The following is a 25,381-nucleotide window of genomic DNA, read 5'->3' as shown; positions in this document are numbered from 1 at the left end:
ATAGCTTTTTATTTACCAGATTTATGCATGGGTAATTTTTCAGCATTGACAACTGCAAAACCTTTTATTCCAACTTTTCCCCTCCTTCCCCCCACCCCTTCTCCCAGAGGGCAGGTTGACCAATACATGTTAAATATGTTAAAGTATAAGTTAAATACAATAAATGTATACATGTCCATACAGTTATTTTGCTGTACAAAAAGAATCGGACTTTGAAACAGTGTACAATTAGCCTGTGAAGGAAATCTAAAACACAGGCGGACAAAATTAGAGGGATTGGGAATTCTATTTAGTGGTTCATAGTCATCTCCCAGAGTTCTTTCGCTGAGTGTAGCTGGTTCAGTTCATTACTGCTCTGTTGGAACTGCTTTGGTTCATCTCATTGTTAAAGAGACCCATGTCCATCAGAATTGATCATCATAGTACATTGTTGTTGAAGTATATAATGATCTCCTGGTTCTGCTCGTTTCACTCAGCATCAGTTCATGTAAGTCTCTCCAGGCTTCTCTGAAATCATCCTTCTGATCATTTCTTACAGAACAATAATATTCCATAACATTCATGTACATAACTTATTCAGCCATTCTCCAGTTGATGGGCATCCACTTAGTTTCCAGTTTCTAGCCACTACACAAAGAGCTGCCACAAACATTTTGGCACATACAGGTCCCTTTCCCCTCTTTAGTATTTCTTTGGGATATAAGCCCAGAAGTAGCACTACTGGATCAAAGGGTATATGCACAGTTTGATAATTTTTGGGGCATAATTCCAAATTGCTCTCCAGAATGGCTGGATGTATTCACAATTCCACCAACAATGTATCAGTGTCTCAGTTTTCCCACATTCCTTCCAACATTCCGCATTATCTTTCCCTGTCATTCTAGCCAATCTGACAGGTGTGTAGTGGTATCTCAGAGTTGTCTTAATTTGCATTTCTCTGATTAATAATGTCAGTCATTATTCTTAATGATCTGTCTAATACTGTTGACCACTCTCTCTCCTTTGGGTAGACTCTCCTTGAATTTTCATGTTTTCATGAATCTGATTTTTTAAAATTCTTTTCTGTCAGACATTCTTTTCTCAGTTTTCTTTGTTTGAATATCATCCAAGGCACTGCCTCCTAATTGCGGATCCATCCCAAGATTTTAGACTCATCCTTCTTTCCCTTTTCCTCTCTACATTCTATATCGTGATCTTGTCAGATCCCATGGGTTCAATGATAATTTCTTAAGCAGATGACTCCCAAATCTATACATTCACCTCTAGTCTGTCTTCTCATCTCTAATCCTCAACACAAACTGCGCCTCAAACATTTCCAAGGGTCTGGCTCATATCCATTTAACTGGTACAATGAATAGAGAGCTGGACCTGAATTCAAAACCGGCCTCAGATACTTAATCCTGTTTGCCTTAGTTCCTCATTTTTAAAATGACCAGGAAGAATAAATGACAAAACACTCAAGTTTCATTGCCAAGAAAACTCCAAATGGGATCATAGAGAGTTGGATATGACAAAAACAACTCAATAGTAAGTCCCATAAGCATCTCACACTCAACGTGCCCAAAAGATAATTCATTTTTGCTGTCACCCTCAATTTCCCTATTTTGTTGCAAACTCAGAGTCATTTTAGATTCTTTTTTTAGATTCTTCACTCTCAACTCCCATTATCATTTCTCTGATATGTCTTATATATGTCCTTTTCTTTCCATTCATCATCTATTCATGTGTAACCAGGGTTAAACCCTTATTAAGTCTCCCCTGTATTCTTGCAATAGTTTCCTCATCTTGGGTCTTTCTTTTCATTAATCTGTTCACACAGCTGCCAAATAGATATTCCTAAGTATGATGATGTCACTATTCAAAGTTACCTATATTTTCTCTAGGATTAAATACAAACTCCTCTTTTGTTTGACATTTAAAGCCATTCACAATCTATCTCTGGCCTACCTTTCTGGACTTAATACCAATTAACCACCTTCACACAGATCAACTATGTGACAGTTGGGCTAGGTCAGGAAGATGAGATTTGTTGAGTTCAAGTCTGACTTCAGACACTTATTAGCTGTGTGACCTTGGGGAAGTAACATTACTTTATTTATCTCAGTTTCCTTGTCTATAAAATGTCCTGGAGAAGAAAAAGGCAAAGCACTCCAGTATCTTTTCCAAGAGCACCCCAAAGGGGTCATAAAGATTCAGACATGACTGAAAATGACAAATTCCTTCATATACTCTGTGATTCAACCAGATTGACTTACTATCTTTCAGATGTGGTACTTCATCTCTCTTCACAACTATAAATATTCTTTTTGTGGTACTTAAGCATTTTTTTTTGTCTTTGCTCATTTTTTGGCATTTGCCTTTATGACACTATATTTTTTACAGTTCTGTTCTTCTTTTCTGTTTGTCTTCATGTTAGAGTCCCTGAATTTAAAAGGAAGTGCCTCCACTGGGAATCTTCCAACAAATATCCAGAAATTTTTGGAAGAGCCGACAGATAACCAAAAAGAGGAGACAGAAGGACATGGTAAGTGAACTTGGCATTTTCCCCCACTGCCTTTCTCAGTAATATCTGCTGACTGACATTAATACTTCTATTGTAGGCAATTAGGGCCTTTGACTGGGCTTTGCTGATAAATTATTGTCTATATCTAGGACTGTAGGAACCTGAAAGAAGGAATACAGATGAGAACTTTGACAGACCAGAAGAGCCTGAGCTCTAGAATTTATTGTCACAGAGTCCTCAGCTTAATAAAGAGGCAAAAAAAAATTTGGTTAGAGATTGGAAGATGCAGGGCAACCTACAAATTATAGCCATGTTAGTCTATGTGGAAAGAGTGCAAGGAAACTGGTGTATGACCTCAAGAGATTGTTTGATGTTTTTGCTTTTGACATAAGCTATCAATAATTAAATCTGCACTAAATGTAAATTGGTCTGCATGTTGGAGGGCAAGGTACAAGGGCTAGAAAGATAAGCCTTTGTTCTCCAGCTTATCATAGAGGGCAAAGGCCTATCTAGGAGAACTGGAAGAGATCAAAGATCCAAAATAATTCTTAGGAATACTGATTTAGAGTTGAGAGGAACATGTAATATTATATAGTCCAACCCATTTATTTTAAACATGAGGATCCCAGGGCTTGAGAGTTTAAATGAATTCCCCAAAGAATTAGCAGCATTTTCTGGTACCCTAGAACTCTCTCTCTCTTACCATAAAATCTTAATTTTAAAGCTTGAAGGGGCTTTAGAAGCCACTGAATCCAATTTTCACCACCATTTTCCAGATAGGGAAAGGTACAATGAATATGTGAAATGTGATTTGAATTCATGTATTCTTGATTCCATGACCAATTCCTCTATCTAATTATGTTAGGAATGCTTAACCTGGGATCCTTGGATATTCCTCAAAGGATCTGAAATCTTAAATAGGGAAGAAAAAAATATCATTATTTTCACTTAATTTCTAACTGAAATTTACCATTTCCTTTAATAATAAATATAGGCAACAGACTATTATTCTGAGAAATCCATAGGCTTCACCAGAGTACCAGAAGGGTCTATGGCATAAGAAAGATTAAGAACCCTGATATTATATCCTGGTTTGAAAGGAGCATATCCAAATTAGGGTCAGAAGAACCAGTATAATAAAAGGTAAAAGAGTCTGAGGAATAGAAGGAAGATCTCCAAGTGACTGAAATAATGGAATAGTGGAACTCCTTGCTCAGAGATTGAATATGGATTTACTAAAGAGGAATCAGCAATTACGTTTTATGGAAGGATCAGGAGAATTTCCAGATATCTCTAAGAATGAGGAAATCTATTACTATCCACTATTACTAATACAAGAACTGTGTTATGGTGATCAGTAATTTCCTTTTGAGGAGAATGGGCATGAACATTTGGGAAATACGTTGTCTTCCTAAGGCATGTATTCAGAATGTGAGCAAATACTTCCTCAAAACCTAAAGACTGTTCCCATTTCTGGGGAAACCAATGATGCTACTAGATAGAAATTAGAAATTTTGAAGATTTGAGAAGCAAGGTTAAAATTTTAAGGCCAAAAATAGTCTTATTATCATTGTAGCCAATTGAAGGTTGGAACTTTATGAGAGAAAGAAGGATATAGAAAATTAATAGCTACCCAAAAAGATTGAATTAGCAAATGGACATTTGATTTATCATTCAAGTCATTTCGGTTCACATCTGACTCTTTGTGACCCATTAGGGTTTTCTTGGTAAGGATATTGTAGTGATTTGCCATTTCCTTTACCAGTTCACTTTACATAGGAGGAAACTGAGGCAAACAGAGTTAAGTGACTTGTCCAGGGTCTATGGCCAGATTTGAACTCAGGAAGATACATTTTCCTGACTCCAGATCTGGCGCTCTATCTGTTACACCACCTAGCTGTCTTTGATTAGGCAGCCACGACTCTAAATGGGCTCTTGGTAAGGGAAAGAGTCACATAATAATTAAAAAGAATATATTTGCCTGCAAAGTGGATGATGGATAACCAATCAATAAGCATTTATCAAGCACCTACTTAAGGACTCTGATCTAGGACCTTCTCACCTCAAGGTTAGATTATTGCAGTTGCCTTCTAATTGATCTCTTTGCCTCAAATCTATTGCCATTCCAGTTCTTCCTCCATTTAACTATTGGATTGATCTTCCTAAAGCTGATTTTGTTAATATTTTTTCCAACCATTTAATAAGCAGAAGCTCCCTATTATCTACAGGATCAACTCTTAACATCCTCTATTTGGTATTAAAAGCCCTTTATAGCCTAAGTGACTTTCACCTTTCTAGTCTTTTAACACCTTATTCTCAGCAATGTATTCTCCTCCTGTCCTCCAAGCTTGTATCTCCTCACCTCTATCTCCCAGCCTTCTTGAAGTATCACTTAAAATCTCACCTTCTACAAAAGTCTTTCTTAATCTCCCTTAATGCCAGTGCCTTCCCATTGTTGATTATCTCTAATTTATCTTGTACACATCTTATTATGTACATAGTTTGCATGCATGTCTTCTTTACCACTGGAATGTAAGCTCCATGAGAACATGGGCTATTTTTTTTTTTTTTGGCCTTTCTTTGTATCCTAGAGTTTATCACTCTGCCCAACTAATTGCTTAATAAATGTTTACTCACTGGCTGACTTACTAGTAGGACTTTAAACAGGAAAAAAGGAGGAAAAGAATTTATCAGAGATAACCCATTACGTCATTAAAATCTGCAATGGAAGGGTTATAGGAGAGATATTAATATAGTATGCATTATATAGTTTAGTATTCAGAGGAGAAATGATTGCAAAGAAAAGCAAAAATAGCACTTGTTAGATAGCTTTTCACCAATGAAGGGCAGTGTTTAATAAAATGTACTAGAGAGTTTAACTTGAAGGGAGTTTGACATCACATGTATTTATTGAGTTTTAATATGAGTGATTAATGATAAGAATAGAAGAGTTCATTCACTTCCTTATGAGGGAAAGAAAGATTAGTTAGCACAGGTAGTGGGGTAGCATTGTAGATCAAGAAGATGGACATTTATGTAGAAATCCATGAACCTAAGGAGGGAAAGTATTTAGGTAAGTACCAAAGAGGGTGGAACTTGATGGTGAGCATGTTACAGGCTTCCATCACCTGGAGGAGCTGGATCATATCATTCACCTGAGAAATCGAGAGCTATCATGTAGTCAAGGTATCATCTGACAGAAAAGCAGAGCCACCCATTCTTCACTTTTCTTGATGATCATTTAATTTTTCACAAGTGAAGCATGACACTAGTATTCTGAATCTGCCTCTGAAATAGGAAGTGTTGATACCTGGGGCTAGCTGGATAGGGAGGTAGCCCTAGTCCTTAATCAGAGGAATTTTTACCTCTTGGACAGTGTGAGCAGTCCAGAATCTTGAGTCCAGGAAGATTCAGGGAACTTGTACAAGGGACTCAATAAGGACAAAATGTTTATATTTTTTACGCAGAAAACTAAACCATATGTCTTAGATTGTCATTATAATTGGGTCATTAGCAAAACAAAGATTGGGGCAGAACTAAATATGATGTGATTTTAAAAAGCAAAATTGTATAGGAAAAGGTAAAAATAGTAATTATCTTATACAAATGAGGTACAAGAAGAAGAACTGACAGAAGAATTAGAATGGTGGAAGAGAGTTGTTCATTCTGGAACCTTACTCTCATCAGGAACAGGTTAAAGAGGGAAGAATAGAAATATATCTGTGGAGAGAGTGGAAAAATCTTTTAAATCCAGAAGGAAATAATAGGGTAAGGTTATCACCCTAGGATGAGAGGAAGATTAGGGAGGGATTTTTAGAAGGAACCCTATTCACAACAGATCAGTGTTAAGGAGAGGATAAGGTACATTTAGAAGGGAATAGAAGCCTTCTAAATTTATAAAGAATGGACTATAGAAGAATGTGTAGATTAATGGGAATGGGATAAAGAGGGATAGGGTAGGGGAGAGACGATAAAGGAGGGATCACTGAAGTGGGGGTAGGTAAAGTAATAGGAAGCCAATAGCAGGTTGAAATAAAGTAGACGAGTGAGAAGGGTTGGGATAAGAGATACACACAAACATAAACATCAGGAGTATTTATTATATTAAAATGGGTAGTAATCATGATCTCAGACAAAATTAAAACTAAAAGATTTAATCAAAAGAGAAAAATAGGTAAACTACACACTATATGTCAGTCATATTAATATTGATTTAGGCTACATAAAATAACTAGGCAGTATAAGCTTGAAATATTGTTGTGATATAGGAAATGATGAGATTGTTCTGACATAATTGGGAAAATAATAAAATATTCTTTTTAAAAGAATTATTCTTCAATTGATAACTGGTCAAAGGATATGAATAGGTAGTTTTGATATGAAGAAATTAAAGCTATTAATAGTCATATTAAAAATGCTCTTTGATTAGAGAAATGCAAATTAAAACAACTCTGAAGTACTACCTCACCTCTGTCAGATTGACAAATTTGGTAGAAAAGGTAAATGACAAATGCTGGAGAGGATGTAGAAAAGTAGAGACACTAATGTACTGTTGGTAGAAGTGTAAACTGGTCAAACCATTTTGGAGAACACTTTGGAACAATGTCCAAAGGAATATTAAACCATACATACCCTTTGACCATTAATACCACTACTATACTATATAAAGTCGTATAAAGATTAATACCACTTTATCTCTTAAAGAGATAAAAGAAAAAAGACCCATATGTGCAAAAAATATTTAACAACAGCTCTTCTTGTGGTGGCAAAGAATTGGAAACTGAGAGTATGCTCAGTTGAGGAATGGCTGAACAAATTGTGGTATGATTGGGATAGAATATTTTTATCTCTAAGAAATGAACAGAATGATTTCAGAAAATCCTGCGCAGACATATGAATTGATGCAGATGAAGTGAACAGTCAGCAGATCATAGTACACAGTGATAGCAATATTATAACCATGATAGACTTTGAAAAATGTTGCTGATCAATAGAATGAACCAAGACAATTCCAAAGCACTTAATGATAAAAAATTCTATTCAACCTCCAAAGAGAACTGATGAACTCTGAGTATAAATCGAAGTATAATTTTTCACTTTCATTATTTTTCTTGATTTTTTTGGTAACAGTTAATATGGAAATATGTTTTGTATAATTTCATTATAACTGATATTATATTCCTTGCCTTTTCAATGGATGGGGGAAGGAATTAGAGGGAAAGAATTTGGAATTCAAAGATATCTTTTCAAAAGACTGTCAAAAGTAAAGAAATAATAAAAAATGTTAGCAAAAGAAAGCAAGAAAAAATAGCAAATGAGTGCTGGACAGCTTCCCATTTGTATGGTTCAAATGTTCCCCCCTAAGTTCCAGTCTTTTAATAGGGGCTATTTTGTATACCTTATTTATTTCTTGTGTTTATAGGCCCTGGGCTTGAATATTTGACTGTATACATTCCTGGGGAAACCAATCCAACAAGTGTTTATTAAGCACCAACTATATATAGAGCATTAGGCTAAGTGCTACTAACAGGGATAAAACAGTCTTTGCTGACATTCTCTTGTGGAGACACAGTATAGTTAAGTAAATGTGCGATAATTTTAAGGTACAGTAGGCACTGAGTAGGGAACTCATGAAAGATTTCCTAGTGGAAATAGAATATAAACTGAACCCTGAAAGATATGAGAAATTCTGAGAGAGATAGAGGCGAGTGTATTCCAGGACAGTGCATACAGATATGAGATAGAATGTTGAATTCTATCAATAGCAAGTGGGTCAGAGTACATGAATGGGGTCCAATGTCAAATAATACTGGAAGGATTTATTGGACCTAGATTTCCCTGGAAGGGCTAATTCAAACCCACCTTAAGATTGCAGAGTAGGAAAAGGTATTATAAAAGGGTAGACATGGAAGAAAATCTTTAGCAGTTTATCAAGTAGAAATAAAAAAGCAATAAATCAGGATTAGCTTTGAGCTAACATCTTAATAAATCACTCAGTATTATCCTGGCCTGTGCAAGTGAGAGGATGAGAATTCATCAAATGTTCATAATTAGTAGAGCTGCAGGAAAATGTGAATGGACTCAGCCTACTAAATGTATGATGTTTTCTTGTTAATGCTGAATATGCTTCTCAGTCAATAATTGGTGTTTATCCCTACTGAAAGTGAATTTATCATTCTTGTTTACTTAGCTAGCCCTCTGGCTCTTAACATGCTAAATGCTTTACATCTCTTTCTGTCTACATACTTTGGGAATCATTCTGTTCATCACAATATCATTGTGGGTGATCAATGTAACCTCTGTCTCCCTCTCTTTTTTCTTTATGGTAATATTATGCAGAGATATTAAATTCAAGTAAAAACAGACCCCTAAAGGGAACATATCAATTTAGATCATCACAAAATCGCATAAATCACATTTTCTGCTTCATTTTATTTTTATTTAAATTGCTAAGCATTTCTCAGTTATATTTCAACCTGGTTTCTGGCTTATCCAAGCCAAGAATTTGGCAGCTCTGGTATAATGTACTTCATCTTCCAGAAGAGCTGGGACACGTACTAGTTGTGTGATCTAACGTACTAGTTAGTTAACTTCTCAGAGAATTATCTAAGGCTCTAAGTTACAAAGAAGGTAGCAGCACGCTGTATTGGTAAAAGTTCCTCACCAGGAACTCCTTACATCAAATGAAATCACAGGTTCTATTGCTATCTGAAATGTTAAGAACTTGAAACTTAAGAGAACACATAGCTGTAGGTATAATCAAGTTCCCTTTTGCTCTCCCCATCCCTTTGGTGTTGGCAGTGATACAACCTCATGCTCCCTATTAAGTTTGATCTGATCATGTGTGTTAAATTTGTATTGTAGTTGGAAGGGTAGCATGTGCTCTTAGAAGTAGTAAATCTGAACTGAGAGCAGACATCTCTGGTCTGGATAAGATGGTGGCTTTGGAAAACAATTGCCTGGAAATTCCATTTCCTTATATTAATGGGGAAGGAGTCAGAAAGGGAAAGAGTTGAAGGATTTCTCAAATAACAAAAAAGCTTTAAAGAGATGAAGACTGAGATGCTAGTTGGCAGAAATTTTCAATGTAATCTCCTCATGTTCATTTTTTTTTAACAATCCAGCTATTTCTTGTTCAGGTCTTCCTTTAAGTTCTTCAAGGTGATGCTTGGGATCAAGGCCTTCTTCACTTACTTTTGAAGTCCTGAGGCTGACAATGGTGTACCTGGGCTATTTGTTGGTCATTCTTGTTCTTTTACATGGCTAGCCCAATTCTTTATACTCCTGTATATTCTCTACACAGCTTCTTACTAATTCCTTATATATGAAGTGTTATAGATTTTTTTTTAACACTTAGCATGAAATTCATCATTTTCAATTCTAAGGAGATGGGATTATTCCATGGCTTAAAGCCATACTGCTCAGAATATTTATATAAAAAAGACTGGAAATGTGGTACAGGGGATGAGGAACTGGATTTTGATGCAGGAAGACATTTACTAGTGTGTAATTCTGGGGTAAGTCTTAAGTTCTCTGAGGCTCAGTTTCTGTAAAAGGGAGCTAATAACAGCACCTATCTGTTAAAGTTATTATCTGGGATAATCAAATGAGAAAATGGATGTTAAAGCACTTTAAAGCAATTGTGAGCTATTTCTGGGAGTTTAAGGCTGGTAATTGGGAAAGTTTTCAGGAAGAAACACATAGACATTTTTCCTCTTCTTTTTTCTTTGTCATAATGATAGAATTTAAGGGAGACAAAGGGAGTAGGGCAGGTACTTTTCAGTTGATGAAGGCTAGAAAGGCCTCCTCAGATTGTCTTCCTCATTGGATTGAACTGCTTAAGTTGTATAATGACTTTGTGTTTGAGATAGAGAGAAGCAAACTCCCCACTGAATCATGTCTGTGAGGGATTTTGATGACTAACTGGTTTGAAATTCTTGATTCCCTCATAAGCCCCTACAACCTATGTCTCCAAGAAAGATTCAGGGGAGGTTAGCATTCTCTTTGAGCCTAATAGAGGATGGGGAGAGGGAGGGAAAAGGAAAGATGGGTTAGCCTATCTAAATGAAGTGATTATTTATGTATCTGTTGATATAGAAGGAGTTTTATTTTTATTTCAAATAAGCAACAAATAAAACTTTGAATGGGAAAATATCCTAATTTCCCTGACCATTCCCACCTCCCCTTGATAGCACAAAATTATAACTCAGAGATTACTGTACATCTGGTATTTATTTTGATCATAAGTAAACTATATGGGTTGAAAAAATTTCTGCCCTCGAAGATATAGACTTAATAAGTCAAACTATATGTTTCTATGGCCTTGATGATGATGAGTGTTCTTACTTCAGGACTCTTTCTGGTCCAGCATTGCCCAATGCAAACAACCTTTTGTAATTTATCTCTCTACCTGTGCCCACCCTTTTCAGATGCATGCATTTTCTGTCCTATTTTTAACAGTATACTTTTTTTTTTTTTTGTATGACAGTGGAGGACAATGTCTTTTTTATTTCCACATGATAATTGTGGATAATTCTCTCTGTCTCTGTCTCCCACTATGTGTGTCTATCTCTCTTTCTGTCTCAGTCTTTGTCTTTGTTTCTCTCTCTCTCCTCTCTCATGCACACTCTCTCTGTCTCTCTCTGTGTCTGTCTATCTGTCTCTCTTGAGACTGTCTCTCTCTCTGTGTCTGTCTCTCTTTCCCTTTCTCTGTCTCTGTCCTTCACTCCCATCTATCATTTTGTTTACTATTTCTGGGTTTCATTAGATAACTGTCCCAATAAATGGCTGGCCTGTCCATGTAACATGATACTCATACCAACAAAATTCTAGATTTGTCTTCAAAGGACCCTTAAAGAATACCCAGCAAGCTGGGAGGGGAGAAAGTAGTAGGAAGGCCGTTTGGCATCTTTCATATCATTCCATATAGGCAGGTAACAAGATCGTATGTTCATTGGAGGATTGGTCCACTTAATGGTGGAGCATAGGCTAATGCTGGTAGCCTTCTTTTTTTTTTTTTAATTTTAAGGAATATTCTTTCCATAATATGCCTTTATTGGAAAACTTGAGGGCTGAAATAAACATTCAGTAAAAGAGAAATATTCTAGAACATAATTTGAGACTCAATTTTCTATTGGTTCTAAGGGAGACCACCATGTTAAAAAGGCAAGGCTTAAATATACTATTGACTAGGGAAACCCTTAGGCCAAGGATGATTCCCACTTGGAGTAAGTAAAATCCAAAAGCTGGACCAAGTCAGTTATTAGATTATCTATAAGACATTGAGATTGAGGGGGTCAAAATAACCCAATTTTCAGATCAGAAAATTTGTAACTGGGGCAATCTGCAGGATCTAGGGGAAAAAAAAGCAGAGATTGTTAGGAAATTGTTGCTTTGTGTGAGTCAACCTGCTTCCTTTTAAAAAAACTTTTTAGTTATTTGTGGGTATCCTATCCCCTCCCTAGCCAAATAAATAACAAGGCATTTAGGATCTCTTTGAAAGGAGAAAATGTAAATATTTTTGATGTACATGTGATGTGCACACAAAAGAAAAATGATTATATAAAGTTACTTATTTGGGGAAAAAAACCTATCTTTTTAATTAAGTGAATGTTCCCATATTTGTATGTGTATAGAGAGATAGCACCCATTTTGACTACTGCTCTATGTAATTCATGCTTTCTGTGTCCCTTGCATCCCCTGATTACCTCAGTTCCAAGATAGTTTTTCCAGATTCAATATAAAAATTGTATTGAATTAAATCCAGAGCTCATTATCACTATTTTTTCCTTTCCACTGATGAAATAAGAAAAGAGGAAGGGAAGACTTAGGGAATAAGCACAAATATTATCACATTTGAGCCTCACAACAACACTCCGAGGTAAGAGTTGATATTGTTCCCATTTTATACCTAAGAAAACCGAGTCAGAGATTAAATGGCTTGTCCGGTAAGTACCTGAAGCTGAATTTGATTTCAAGTCTTCCCGTTTCCAGGCTTCATAAGAAGCTAGTAAAAAAGTCACCAGTGGTGTTTTCAAAGTATTTAGCTTAGATGAACTACATTCTTGATTACTGAGAAAACCATGGATATGATAGTTGAACCACTAAAGATCCCAGGAGTATTAAAAGGTAAGGGGTAGAGTGTTAAATTTTAAAATTTAACAAACATTAAAGCATGCATTTCCATATACAAAATAGAACAGCCAAAAGAGGATTGTACCAGAAAATGTGAATCTGTTATGTACCCTTTGCTTTTTCTTTTAAACATATAATAAATTCAACTTAAGTTTTTTTTTTTTTGACATTTAATTTTACATTTTCAGTTGCACAGATTTTCCCTCTTTCCAACCTTTTCCCACCAATTGACAAGGCAAGCATTATGGTGATATCCATTATATATGTGAAATCATGTGAAACATATGTCCCTATTAACCATTCAACATGTAACTTTCAAAACCATCTTATCTGCATTTCATTCTGTCAGAGTTTTGAAAGATTGGGACTGCTGAGAGAAGTGTCACAGAAAAGGAGGAAGGTGAAGAATATCATGATTTTCAAAAGTAGGGAAGAAAATGGAATGTTTTGTCTCTAGGCCAATGAGTTTGATTTAGATCCTGAAAAAAATTCTGTTAGCATTATTTAAAAGAACATCTGGAAATGCAGAATGGAGACTCAAACATTGGAATTTAAGAATACTTTGAAGCATCAAGCTGGATCAATTGATGCAGTACAATAGCGCATACCAGAGATAATAGGTTGAAAATGTTTATTTTATTTTACTTTTTTTGTGAGGCAGTTGGGGTGAAGTGATTTACCCAGGCTCACGCAGATAGTAAGTCTCAAGTGAAAGAAACCAGATTTGAATTTAGGTCTTCCTGACTCCAGAGCCAATGTTGAAAATGCTTATTTTAAAGTAAAATTGTAATGTCTGCTTGTAAATTTATTTAAAATAGGGGCAGCTAGGTGGTGCAGTGGATAGAGCACCAGCCTTGAATTCAGGAGGACCTGAGTTCAAATCTGGTCTCAGACACTTAACACGTCCTACTGTGTGACCCTGGGCAAGTCACTTAACCCCAGCCTCCAAAAAAAAAAATTTAAAATACATTCTCACAGATAAAGTATGGTAAATTATAAATAAATTTATTTTTAAATTCTTGTATTAATTGATGCAATTGATGTATCTACTACTAGTGTTAGGCAAAAATAAATCATGCCAGATTAATTTCATTTTCAAGTTTGACAGAGTTGCTAGACTGCTGAGTAAATTTGAGGAATACCACAGATATCATTTATCTAGATTTTAGCAAAACATTTGGTCAATTATCCATGTTATTCTTCTGGAAAAGACAAGAAAGAGATGTTATAGAAGTATTATAATTATTTGATGAGTAATATTATAATGTGGTGGCTTTGCAGCTAGTTGAATAGCCAGAGCTAAGGAGCTGTTACTGAAGAGTTTGTTTAATGTCATCTTGGAAGAAGGTCTTGAATGAACTTAATGTTTTTTTTCCATTGACTTTTATAAAAATAAAAAAAATGCATATTTATAATATTTGTACACTGAGCTAAATCAAATAAAATGGAAATTGAATAAAACAAAATACAAATTGAATAAGAATAAATATAAAAGTATTGCCTTTGGGTTTTTAAAAAATTGCCTAAAAACAAAGTAGGGAAGACATGTTTAGTTAGAATTTGAAAGAGATCTACAAATCTCAATATGAATCAATGATATTATGTGACAGAAAAAGCTAATATAATCTTGACAAGACAATGATAGAATATTGGATCTGGAGTCAGGAATACCTGAGTTCAAAACCAGCTTCAGACAATTACTCTCACTGTGTGACCTTGAGTTTAACTTCTCTTTCTGTTTGTTTCCTTAACTGTAAAATCGGGAATAATACCACAGCACCTAAGATTGTTGTATTTTTAAAGCACACAAAACAGTGCTAGAACATTGCTGTTATTCAGTTATTTTGAGTTTTTGTGACACCATTTGGGGTTTTCTTGGCAAAAGATATTGGAGTACTTTGCCATTTCTTTCTCTAGTAAGAATAAGTCAAATACATAGCCAGGCTCGTGATCTATTCACTGGACCAGCTAGCTGCCCCTAGTACATAGTAGACTCTATAATTCTATAATTCTCTGCCCAGTTTGGATCACATCTGAAGTTGTGGGTTACCACATTTTAGGAAGGATATTTGGAAACTGTTCAGCATCCAGAGAAGGTAATGGGATTGTTGCACATTTTTATCTGGTACCATCAGATTAAGGAACTGTTGACAATGAGAAGAATAGACTCAGAAGTGGGGAAGGGGCCTGACGTCATAATGAAGGATTCTCACATGAGAGAGGGTCTGGTTGAAGCAGGTGGAATTTACAAAGAGGAAAATTTAAGCTTGAAGAAAAAGCTTCCTCAGCAATTAAAATTACCTAGAACTTGTAAGGGCCATCCCAAGAGGCAGTTGGCTCTGTTATTGAAAGTCAGGTTTTGGCTAACCTTGATGGGCAATGAGGACCCTTCAACTTTAAAACTCTTTAATAGCCAACTCCTTCCTCCCTCCCCTCCCCACATGACAATGATGAAACAGATGGGCCTTCTCTATCCCCTTATTTCCCTCATCCTTTCTCTTTGTTTCTCCATCACTTCCTCCCATTCTCCTCTTCCATTTTTTCATAGGTTGGGCAGACATTTTAATGCTCCGAGCAAATGTCTATTTCTTGGACCATAGGACTTTAGAGCTAAAAGGAGCCTTAGAGGTCTCCTAGTTCCTAGATGTCCAAGTTCCTCATTTTGATTTCTCCAGCTGAATAAAAGCATGAAAGAGTTGGGATTCTGACTGAGGTTCCCTGACTCTACATCCAGGGCACTTGTATCCTGTTTCTATTACTATTATCCCTACCCTCCAGACTAAGCCCAATTCTAGCTTAAAGTAAAATCCAGGTTCTTTGGGGATTTGTAGCCCCAGAGTAGTGGGTGCTAATTTTTTCCCTCCCTTGCACTGATTGAAATCTTTTTACCAAAACTCACAACCTAGAACTTAAGAGGGATTTTTGAGGCAGAGAACCTCTATACTATGCCTGGAATCTTAAGCATAATTGGGTTACTCTATTGGAACCTGAATGAAGCTGGGATGCTCTACTGTTCCCTTCCTATTCCCTTCTCATTTTCTCTCCTTTTCTCCCTTTCCCTTTTTCCTCCTCCCTCCCCTTCCAAGTCTCCCTTCTCTTGTCCCTTTTCCCTACCATCATAATCTTAGATTATCCCTACTCTTAGTTGTAAAATTCAGATATCCCAGAATAGGAGGGAAAAGTAGTTTGACATTTCTGCTTTTCTCCTTTATAGTATTTTTCTTCCCTGGGATACTGAGTTCCATGGAAAAACTTGAGCAACTGTGACTGCCCAGGAAACAGCAAGCCCTCGGTCATCTAGCTAAAAATAGCAAGTGGACATGAGCTTTAGGACAAAGAACAAACTCCCTCTTGGGCAGGGATTTACAGAGATACCTCTTTCCCCTACCTTTGGGGGCCTACATACTCTGTGATGGAAAGGAGAGAGGACAAATTCATAGACTTTTTTTTTCCATGGGACCTCTGTATGAAGAATCTTTTGCCTGGAAGCACTTATAGCATTAGGTTCCTCAAAGGAAGGCCACTTGTTCCTGCTTCTGCCTCTGCCAGAAAGCCCAGAGGACTTAAATAGTGTTTTTTGCCCTTGGATTCTGATTATAAAACACACATTTTATACAAGCTAGATTGGGGGAGGGAAGTGGGGATACAGAAGTGTGACCTCCATTTAGACTAATGGGTGATAGGAAGGATACTAAAGTAGATTCCATAGAGAACTGCTCATGTAATTAGCCAATGAACTGTGTTTCTAAAATAGAATTGTCATCAGAGCCATCACTGGAAGACAGGCTGGATTCCAAGAAGTGGCTGCAGAAATATGGCTTGAAAGCACAAAAATTGACTGCGTATGATATCCTTGCTGACTGTTCCTTTCGCCACATTGATGGAGTCGTTGACATAAAAGCTAAACCTGATAATGTGTTCCTGCAGACCTGTGCTGTAAGTAAAATGTAAAAACTTCAAGGAATCAGAGAGTCTTTCATTTACTCTCTCCTGTTCTCTATAGTCAATGGTACCATATGCATGTAATTCATTTTCTAATTCCCACTGGAAGGATCTTAATTAAAATCAGAGTTTGAGGGAAATTTGTAAAGAAAAAACCCACATAGAGGCAGTTCCTTGGGGGATAGAAGGCTGAAAATTGTGATGACTGCCTGGAAGATGACTGTTCCTTCTTTGAGAGTATCAGAGTAGAAGGATATTGAATTTGGAAGTTAGAAGATGTCTCTTCAAGTTTTGACTTTCTGTTACTTTAGTTTTGTGAACTTGGGCAAAATAGGATTTCATTTCTTCACCCATAAAATCAACATCTTTCTTTCCCTTTCTCTTTTCTTTCCACTCCTTTCTGATTTTCTTATTCTGCAACTCTACTTTACATTTCTCAAAACTGTCCCAATATGGAGAAAAAAGATCAAATCAATGAATGGTTATAAGTGAACTAACAGTAAAACTAAAATTTAAAATGAGACTAAAATAGAAACTTCAGAGAATATTAATGATTTTCAGGACAACAATATAACCCAATGTCCCCAATGGGAACTCTGCTCTTTCCATTTCTTATTTTTGTTTTGTGAATTGTCAGGGCTGAGGGGCAGCTAGTTGCCATAAATGAATTGAGAGCTGGGACCTGCAATCAGGAAAACCTGAGTTCAGATCTGGCCTTTAATACTTCCTAGCTATGTCACCCTAAGTAAATAACTTAATCCTTTTTGCTTTAGTTTCCTTATCCATAAAATGAGTTAGACAAGGAAATGCAAAGAACTTTAGTATATTTTCTAAGAAAACCCCAAATAGAGTCACAAAGAGTTGGATATGATTAAAACAACTGAACAATAAGGACAAAAATGGGGATAATAATATCACCTATTTTCTAGGGTTAACATGAGGATCAACTGAGATTATAATCATAAAATACATGGCATAGTGCCTGGAACATAGTAAGCTCCATATAAATGTTAGCTGTTATTATTATTACTAAGTGGCATATTATCCAGTCCTCAGAATGTTAATTCAGTCCCTTTCAGGGACCATCCTTGAATTTTTTCCAACATGGTAGTAATTGTTAGAATTTGGGCTCTGCTGATATTCATTCAAGAATCTAGGATCAACCCTACATAGAATGGATCAGGTCTTTAGGTAGAAAATTTGCCCATTAGAGTTCCCAAGTTACAACCAGTGAACTTCTCTAAAGAGTTCACTCTTTTTTTTTTTTTTTGTCCTTCCTGTCACCTTAAAAGTGTATCTTGTACCATCTGTTCCAGTGAATGGTGGCCAACACCATAAAGTAGGTGCCCAGTTATTATGAGATTGGATTTGTCCCAGATAATGTTACGAGTAAGTAGCACAGATGTAGTAAAGTGGAACAGAGATCTGAGCCTTAGTCCTCCTCCACCTCCAACTCATCTTTTCAAATATTAAGCTTTACTTTTATATTTGAAGTGATATATATAAGGTTGTTTTCTCTTCTGAAACTATGCAATTGCTGGCCATAGGGGCTGGTCTGAAGCAAAACTATGAAGTTGGTAAAGTTTATTTTCATTGTCCCCAGTTTTCCTTTTACTTAGATTGACTTTTTGCCAGTATTCTCCTTTAATAATCATATTTTACACCAAGGAAAAGATTTTGCAAACTCATTTATACTAAAGATTAACGATCGATGCAGCTTGAGATATTATCTTTTAATGAGGTATCTTAATTTATTATGAGAAAAGAGCATGCATTTCTAATTTCAGGTATCACTAAGAGGAAAAAGTAAGGGAAGAAACATTTATATCCATTCATCACATACCAGACACTGTGCTAAGGACTTTATAAATATTATCTCATCTGATCTTCAGACAAATGCTATTATTATTATCCCTAATTTACAAATGAGGAAACTGAGGCAAACAGAGGTTAAAGTGTCTGAGGCTAAGAATTCAAGTCTTTATGACTAGAGGCCCTATAATTTACCTACTATCCGCCTAAAAGGTTAAAGAGACATTTGGGGAGAGGGGCACCCTTTCCAAAGTTCTTGAAATCGCACTGTACATGTACGTAGCTATCCTGACTATATGTCTGAATCTAAGACACATTTCTTCTTTGGGGAATTGAAATGATCTATTGGCTGGCCAATAAGATGCTTTTCTCCTCTTTTTTCAATCTTTGTGGTTCACTAATGGTTTCCAGGTACAGTTTTGCTTTTTCCTGTCCATATTGGCCTAAATATATACATATATATAATATGCAAATAATAGTTTTTATGTTTATTATAATTATACAATTTTCCAAAAATGGAAAAGTGGTAAACAACTGTTCCCTGACAGTGCCACCCCAAAATTCATCCTCCTTTCTCTGGACTCTTATAATAATGTGTTACTCACTTGATATTTGCTCTCCCAATTTTACCAACGCCATTCACTCACTCCCATGTGCATGGGAAAAATAGTCCTGGACTTTGAGTCAGGAGACCCAGTTTCAAATTCTGAAAGTGACAATGTCCAAGTCCTTTTTCATCGACTTCTTTATCTGTAAAATGGAGACAATCCATGTCTTATTGAGGTTTTAGAGAAAGCATATTATAAGTTTAAATAATACTAAATAAGTAAAAATTGTTTCTTCAACAATTATTTATGAACTCCTACTTATGCATAAAACATTCTAATAAAGGAGTAGAGACATAAAGAGGAGTAAGCCCTTAACCTTTGCTTCAGGAAACATCATCAAATGATATAGTTTTGGAGCATATTTGCTTCTTTTCCCCTATTAGAACTGAACTGTTTGAAAAGACAGACTGTCTTGCTTTTTTTTTTTCATATACAATTCTAAAAACAGAATTTTGCACATTGTTAAGTATTTTAATACTTTTCCTCCTTCTCTCCCTCCCTCCATCTCTTTCCTTCCTTTCTCCCTCTCTCTCTTCCTCCCTCCCTTCTTTCCTTTTTTCTTTCCTTCCTTTCTCCCTTTCTTCCTTCCTTCATCCCTCCTTCTTCCTTCCCTCCCTCCCTCCGTCTCTCTTTTCCTCCCTCCCTTTCTCCCTCCCTCCCTCTTTCTCTCCCTCCATCTCTTTCCTTCCTTTCTCCCTCTCTCTCTCTTCCTCCCTCCCTTCCTTCCTTCTTTCTTTCCTTCCTTTCTCCCTTTCTTCCTTCCTTCATCCCTCCTTCTCTTCTTCCTTCCCTCCCTCCCTCCCTCTCTCTCTCTTTTCCTCCCTCCCTTTCTCCCTCTCCCCCTCTTTCCTTCTTTCTTGTCTCCTTGAGGATAGGAATTGTTTTTTACTCTGTATTACACATAGAATATAGAATACTAGCTTCCACAAAGACAGATATTGAGTACCTGCTTGTTAAATTAATGGTTAATTCAATGCCTATAGCCATTTTTTAAGAGTATGACTAGTCTCAGTGACTATAGAGACAAATTAGGTAATAGGGTTCCATATGGCCGTGCCATGAATGTCCTGCTGTTTGTAGTATGCTGCTTTTACATTCTTTAGGGACGTAAGATTTCTTTTTGGTTATTATTGTTGCTGTTCTCTCTGTAGGAACCAAATAAGAAAAATGTCCATGCAAAATACTGTAACAAGTTTGTGCACACTCCCTGGAAGGATGGGACTATAGTCCATGTTTATGTCACTGCAGACAAGTGCAAAGCTTATGAAGAGAAGATGAACAATGCATTGGAGCTAATTGAGAAAAGGTTAGTTTTTTTTTCCCCCTCAGAAACAAAGCAGGTCATTTCTTCCTTGAATTTCAAAAAGATTTCCACCTGTTATGTGTAAATATGATGAAGCAAGGACCATTGGGTCCTTGATTGGGTTTGGTGTTTTTACTACACAGATGATGTGCAAATAAAAGGACCATTAGGTGATATTTACTAAATGGATTGGTCTATTTGGGACTAGGAAGATAACTTACATATCAGGACTTCTTTAACTTCATTCCTGAAGAATGAACATCCTGGGGTGATGTTATTTAAAAAAAAAAAAAAAAAAAAAAAGATAAATATAATATCCTTAGGTGCATGACCCTTAAAGCAGCACAAAGTACTAGTTTGCATAGGGACAATTTATTTGAACTTACATTTGTAGATATTTAATAAATGTTTCTTGAATTGAATTGAAAAAAGATAAATAAAATATATGGTTATGAGGTGGGACACACTACTGTTACATGTTACAGAACATGCTTAGAAAATGGAAGTGCTTTGTCCTCATGCTTAAGTGCATTGTGCATTATCATCAGCATCTTTGAATATTCTATTTCAAGGCATCTGCTAAAAGAATAAACTCAAACTACAAAAAACTGACGTGCTGTTTGAAATTTCCTATTTCTCATCTTTAAAAGAAGTACATATAACTCCTCACATCCTTGTCAGATTATGTAATCAAGCAAGGTTCTTTAGTCTGTTTTAAAAAATATAATAAATTGATCATTTGTAGATGATCTGTCAGGAAGATTATTTACACAATCCCTCCTTATCTAGGTTACCACTCTAGTGAACAAGAGGGGACTCACCTTAGGTGAACCTCCTTCCCTTGCCACCATTCTTTCAGCAGAAATCTAATCCCTTTCAGTGCTCAAGCTATCAAATGCATTCCTTTGGTTCTCTTATCTTGAAGGATGGTACTAGGGGAAGCCCCTTGCTTCTACCTTCCCCACTTTCCCCTTCTCTCAATCTAAACTTCCTTTCTCTGAGTCCTGCTCTCTCAGTGGCCAGATTCCCTTACAGTAGGACACGAGGCAGATAATAAGATTAACTGATATACTGATCTTTGCTAAAGAGATTCTGGTCCTACATGACAAATAGAAACCCTGAGGAGTTCTCTCAGGCTAGGGGGAAGATGGTCTGGAGAGCAGTATAAAGGGAAGAAATCACACTAAGAAATAATCTCTGGGTCTCTTCTGCTTCAGCAATCAGGAGATTGCTGCTCATTTGTACTTGGACTCCAACATTGTTTAGTCTCAGGCTGGAACCTGTTCCCCCATATCCCAACCCTCATTTTAGGGCTTTTTGTCCCAGGATGATGATTTCCATGGTGTGTATATCATTCTCTTTATGTCTACTTCCTATTCTTTTCTATTATCCATGCTCATTCTGAAGTGTAGGTTAGAAACTATATTGTATTCTCTTCTGGAGGATCCTATACTCAGAAACAGCCATTACAGACCAGAAGGGAGATAATGAGAAATTTCATTTCTGATATCTGTGATTCTTCTAGAACAAACCTGATGATATCTGTGATTGTATTGTGGAAGCTGTCTTTGGATTATGAAGACAGTTGGAGAGAATAATAATATTTTAGCAATCATCTATGAGAGCCATGAACTTCCAATGATGTTATCTTAAGTTGTTGAGAACTAGATTTGTATTCCTTTATTATCCAAAATATATAACACAGTGTTGTGCATATAATAGGTTAATTTATCACATAATAAATGCATGTTGATACTTTTTTTCCATTTCCATTTCAGTTTCTACCTCAGAGGAGAGATAATAAGTTTTAGATTTGGTTTGTGGATAGGAAGAGCCTTAGAGAATAAAAACTAGACCTTTGATTTTATTGGCACAGAAAACTCTCAGATGAAGAAATTTCTTCTATTGGTGATTTGCTGGAGCCAGTTCCTACAAGGAGAGAATCATTGCTAAATTTTTATTGTGTGTCTTTACACCTTAGAAATTGGCAAATGCTATAAAATCAGGGCATAATTTAATATCCCTTGATTGTCTAGATTTAGAAAGTGATGGAGAAAATGTTAAGAATGCAAGTTAAACCTAAAAGTATGTCATAACAGAATCTTTTTTTTTTTTTTTGGAGAGCCATTAAGCATTTACTAGCATACTCCTGCCCTTTACTACTACAGGACTCTGTAATCTAATGTCTTAGAGAGCTGCAAAGAGTATCCATGTATAGAACACTGATTTGCCTGGGGTTACATTGTCCATTTGTGTTAGAGGTGAGATGTAAATCTAGGAATCCTAGGCCTATTTAATCTGCTCTGCAAGCTGCCTTATCATTCCTATTGCATGAAATTATTAACATGGACAAAAAATAGTTTCTGTGGAATATGGGCTAATAAAGGGCAATCAAATATTAAATACAAGATGTTCATTTATTTTCAAATATGAATGTTGCTTTTAGAATGAAGAGCTTCTGTCCAATACTACACCATCGATGTAGGGAATTAAAGGAGATTTTCACAAAATAAGAGTCAGACTAATAATATATAAAGTAATTGTGACCCATTTTATTTCTCACAAGGGAGACACAGGGCATAGAATAAAATGCCTAGGGCAGAGACATGGGTAGGGATGGGGGGAGTAACAGGAAAGGAAGGTTAGAACCAAGGAAATCAATAGGACTTTGGGTGCCATGTTCTTCAGGGCAGGAGGAGGAAGGGGTCTTAACCAATCTCTTCCCATGGAGAGATCACCTCCAGCAAGCTCTCTATTATTCCTTCTTGTTTATGTGCAAACACGTGGGTCCTTCTCATCTTTATCAATTGGCTGCTTGGTGAAGCTTTAGATAACTGGGGGTGGCAAGGTGGAAAGAGTAGACAGTTTTGTGCTTAAGTGCATCTAGAAGATTTCCTATTCCTGTCATTACAGGAAGGGAGATACTAGGCCAGAGATATTTAAGGGAAGCACCTGAACCCCTTTTCATAATGATTTGAAAGACATAAAGTAAAATACATAAGATTATAAAAGGAACCAATTATATTTGAAATACAGTCAACAAAATATTTTTTAAATATGTCAACCTTGGGTTAAGAACTATTGTATTTGGAACTGGCCATCTCACAAGGAAATTCAGGATGAGAGAGGTTGAATGGCTTACCCAGGATCATGCAGTTAGTGAAACAGGATTTTGACAGGTCTTCCTGATGATAAATCCAACACTATCCACAACACCCCTTGCTTCCTATGTCCTTTAAAAATCGGGACATTTGTTAATATCCAGTCTTATAATACCTTCCTCTCCCATTTTTCATGATTTTTCATTGTAGCTGCTGACAGGGATTAAGAAATTATACCTACCAGTTCTTCTGGTACCCAGTATGCAATTAATTTCTACTTGGTGACTTTCAATCACTGATGGTGGCTGGATGCCCTCTTACTGAATCCTTTTAATGTGGCTTTTATCTTCAGCTTCTTACCCATTAGAATACCTAGACTGTTTGGTCAGTACTTATATACCTATAAGGAAAAAGGGTTAAAGCTGTGTGAGAGACTAACTCCATTGCTCTAACCTTACTATTCATTATTCTTTTCACCCTCCACTTAGAAACCAGAGCTGTGTGTAATATTCCTGAATTTTTAGACATAGTTCAGCTGAAGTATATATCAGCCTCAAGGAGCCAGAGAAGTCTCTGATAATACTCTCTAAATAAATAAAGAAAACTCTTGTTGAATTAGCAGAATCGAGGAGGATATTAACCCTGAAATTCTGCATGGCCATGTCTCCTGAAGTCCATTTAGCTTTTAAGAGCTTTATGAATGAGAGTTATACTTATAGCCAAATTCTCATTTCCATGTTTCTTTAAAGTTGCCTGAGGAGGGAGGGCAGAAGAAGACCTATTCTTACAGTTGTCCAAGATCTTGGTCATAGAATATTATTCACCCATCCTTTGACACTGTTCATATGTTTTATGAGAGCCAGAAGAATCTGCTGGCATTGCCAGCTTGAATGTGGGTGGTTCTTGGGTATCTCTTTATTCACAAATGAAGTGGAACAGTGGCTCAAGTTAGCAGCTGGGTGTATCAGTATAGAGAGTTCTGGACTAAGAGTCAGGAAAACCTGAATTAAAATTTGACCCTCTGCATTTACTAGCTGTGTGACCCTGGGCAAAGCTCCTTTACCTCTGTTTGCCTTAATTGCCTCAAGTATAAAAAAGGGACAGTAGCATCTACCCCAGGATTGTTGTGAGGATAAAATAAAATCATATTTGTACATACCCTAGTCCCTGGCATATAATAGCCACCATATAAATGCTTTTTCCCTTCCCATCCCTGCCTCAGATGATTTGCAATAACAATTAATTTGAATATCATTCCCATTGAAAAGTTTTGGAATGAATAGAGGGTTTTTTTTTTCTTCATCAAACGCTTATTTCCTTCCCATCCCTGCCTCAGATGATTTGCAATAATAATTAATTTGAACATCAAACCTACTGAAAAGCTTTGGGATGAATAGAGAGTTTTATTTCTTCATCAAATCTATTTCTCTAATTATATTTTACTTGAATCTATAATAAAGTTTGTATTTCTTGATTATGTTTGTAGTCTTTGGGGAAAACAGAGAGAGTTAATTAGGCCCATTGAAAAATTTTGATTCAGGTCACATCCCAAAGAGAATAAGTAAAGTTCGTGCACTCATCTGGGAAGATAGGGTGATAGATAGAGCTCATTGGAGATCTATTGAATTTCTCACTGGATGTTTCATTAATACTTCTGAAATGTACTATGCTTCTCTGCTGACCATTAACTCTGTTATCATCCCTACCTTTCCTTTTTCTTATCTCTAGGATTAAATGGCTACAAAATGGAAGCCAGAGCCTCTTTGGACTGGTGCTTGAAGATTTCATCTACATTCTCATCGATACATCTCATTCAATGAAAAATAAACTGCCCTTGGTGAAAGAAAAGATTTTTCAGCTTATAAAGGTTAGAGAAAGTAGTCACTTCCCCTGACTTTGGGGACCTATTTACTGGCAATATTGCCTCAGCCTGTAATCATCTACTGAGGGATAAAGGACTGATGGGGAGCTGAGCACT

The 25,381-nt window shown here is 36.3% G+C and overlaps 1 protein-coding gene across 5 annotated transcripts in view; it reads left to right on the top strand.

The window, feature by feature from the left end:
* The window catches only part of VWA3B (von Willebrand factor A domain containing 3B), a 200,918-nt gene that overhangs the window by 82,958 nt on the left and 92,579 nt on the right, over positions 1 to 25,381 (top strand). For all 5 annotated transcript variants that reach the window (XM_074300331.1, XM_074300333.1, XM_074300335.1 and 2 more), the window contains 4 exons: positions 2,417 to 2,524; positions 16,392 to 16,573; positions 20,151 to 20,305; positions 25,132 to 25,270. In XM_074300331.1, coding sequence (XP_074156432.1) covers positions 2,417 to 2,524; positions 16,392 to 16,573; positions 20,151 to 20,305; positions 25,132 to 25,270 — 584 coding nt within the window. The remainder of the gene's footprint in view (positions 1 to 2,416; positions 2,525 to 16,391; positions 16,574 to 20,150; positions 20,306 to 25,131; positions 25,271 to 25,381) is intronic.

Source organism: Sminthopsis crassicaudata, chromosome 3 (assembly GCF_048593235.1).
Source record: "Sminthopsis crassicaudata isolate SCR6 chromosome 3, ASM4859323v1, whole genome shotgun sequence".
NCBI lineage: Eukaryota > Metazoa > Chordata > Mammalia > Dasyuromorphia > Dasyuridae > Sminthopsis > Sminthopsis crassicaudata.
The sequence above is the reverse complement of the archived record's forward strand: the minus strand, read 5'-3'. Positions and strand labels throughout refer to the sequence as shown.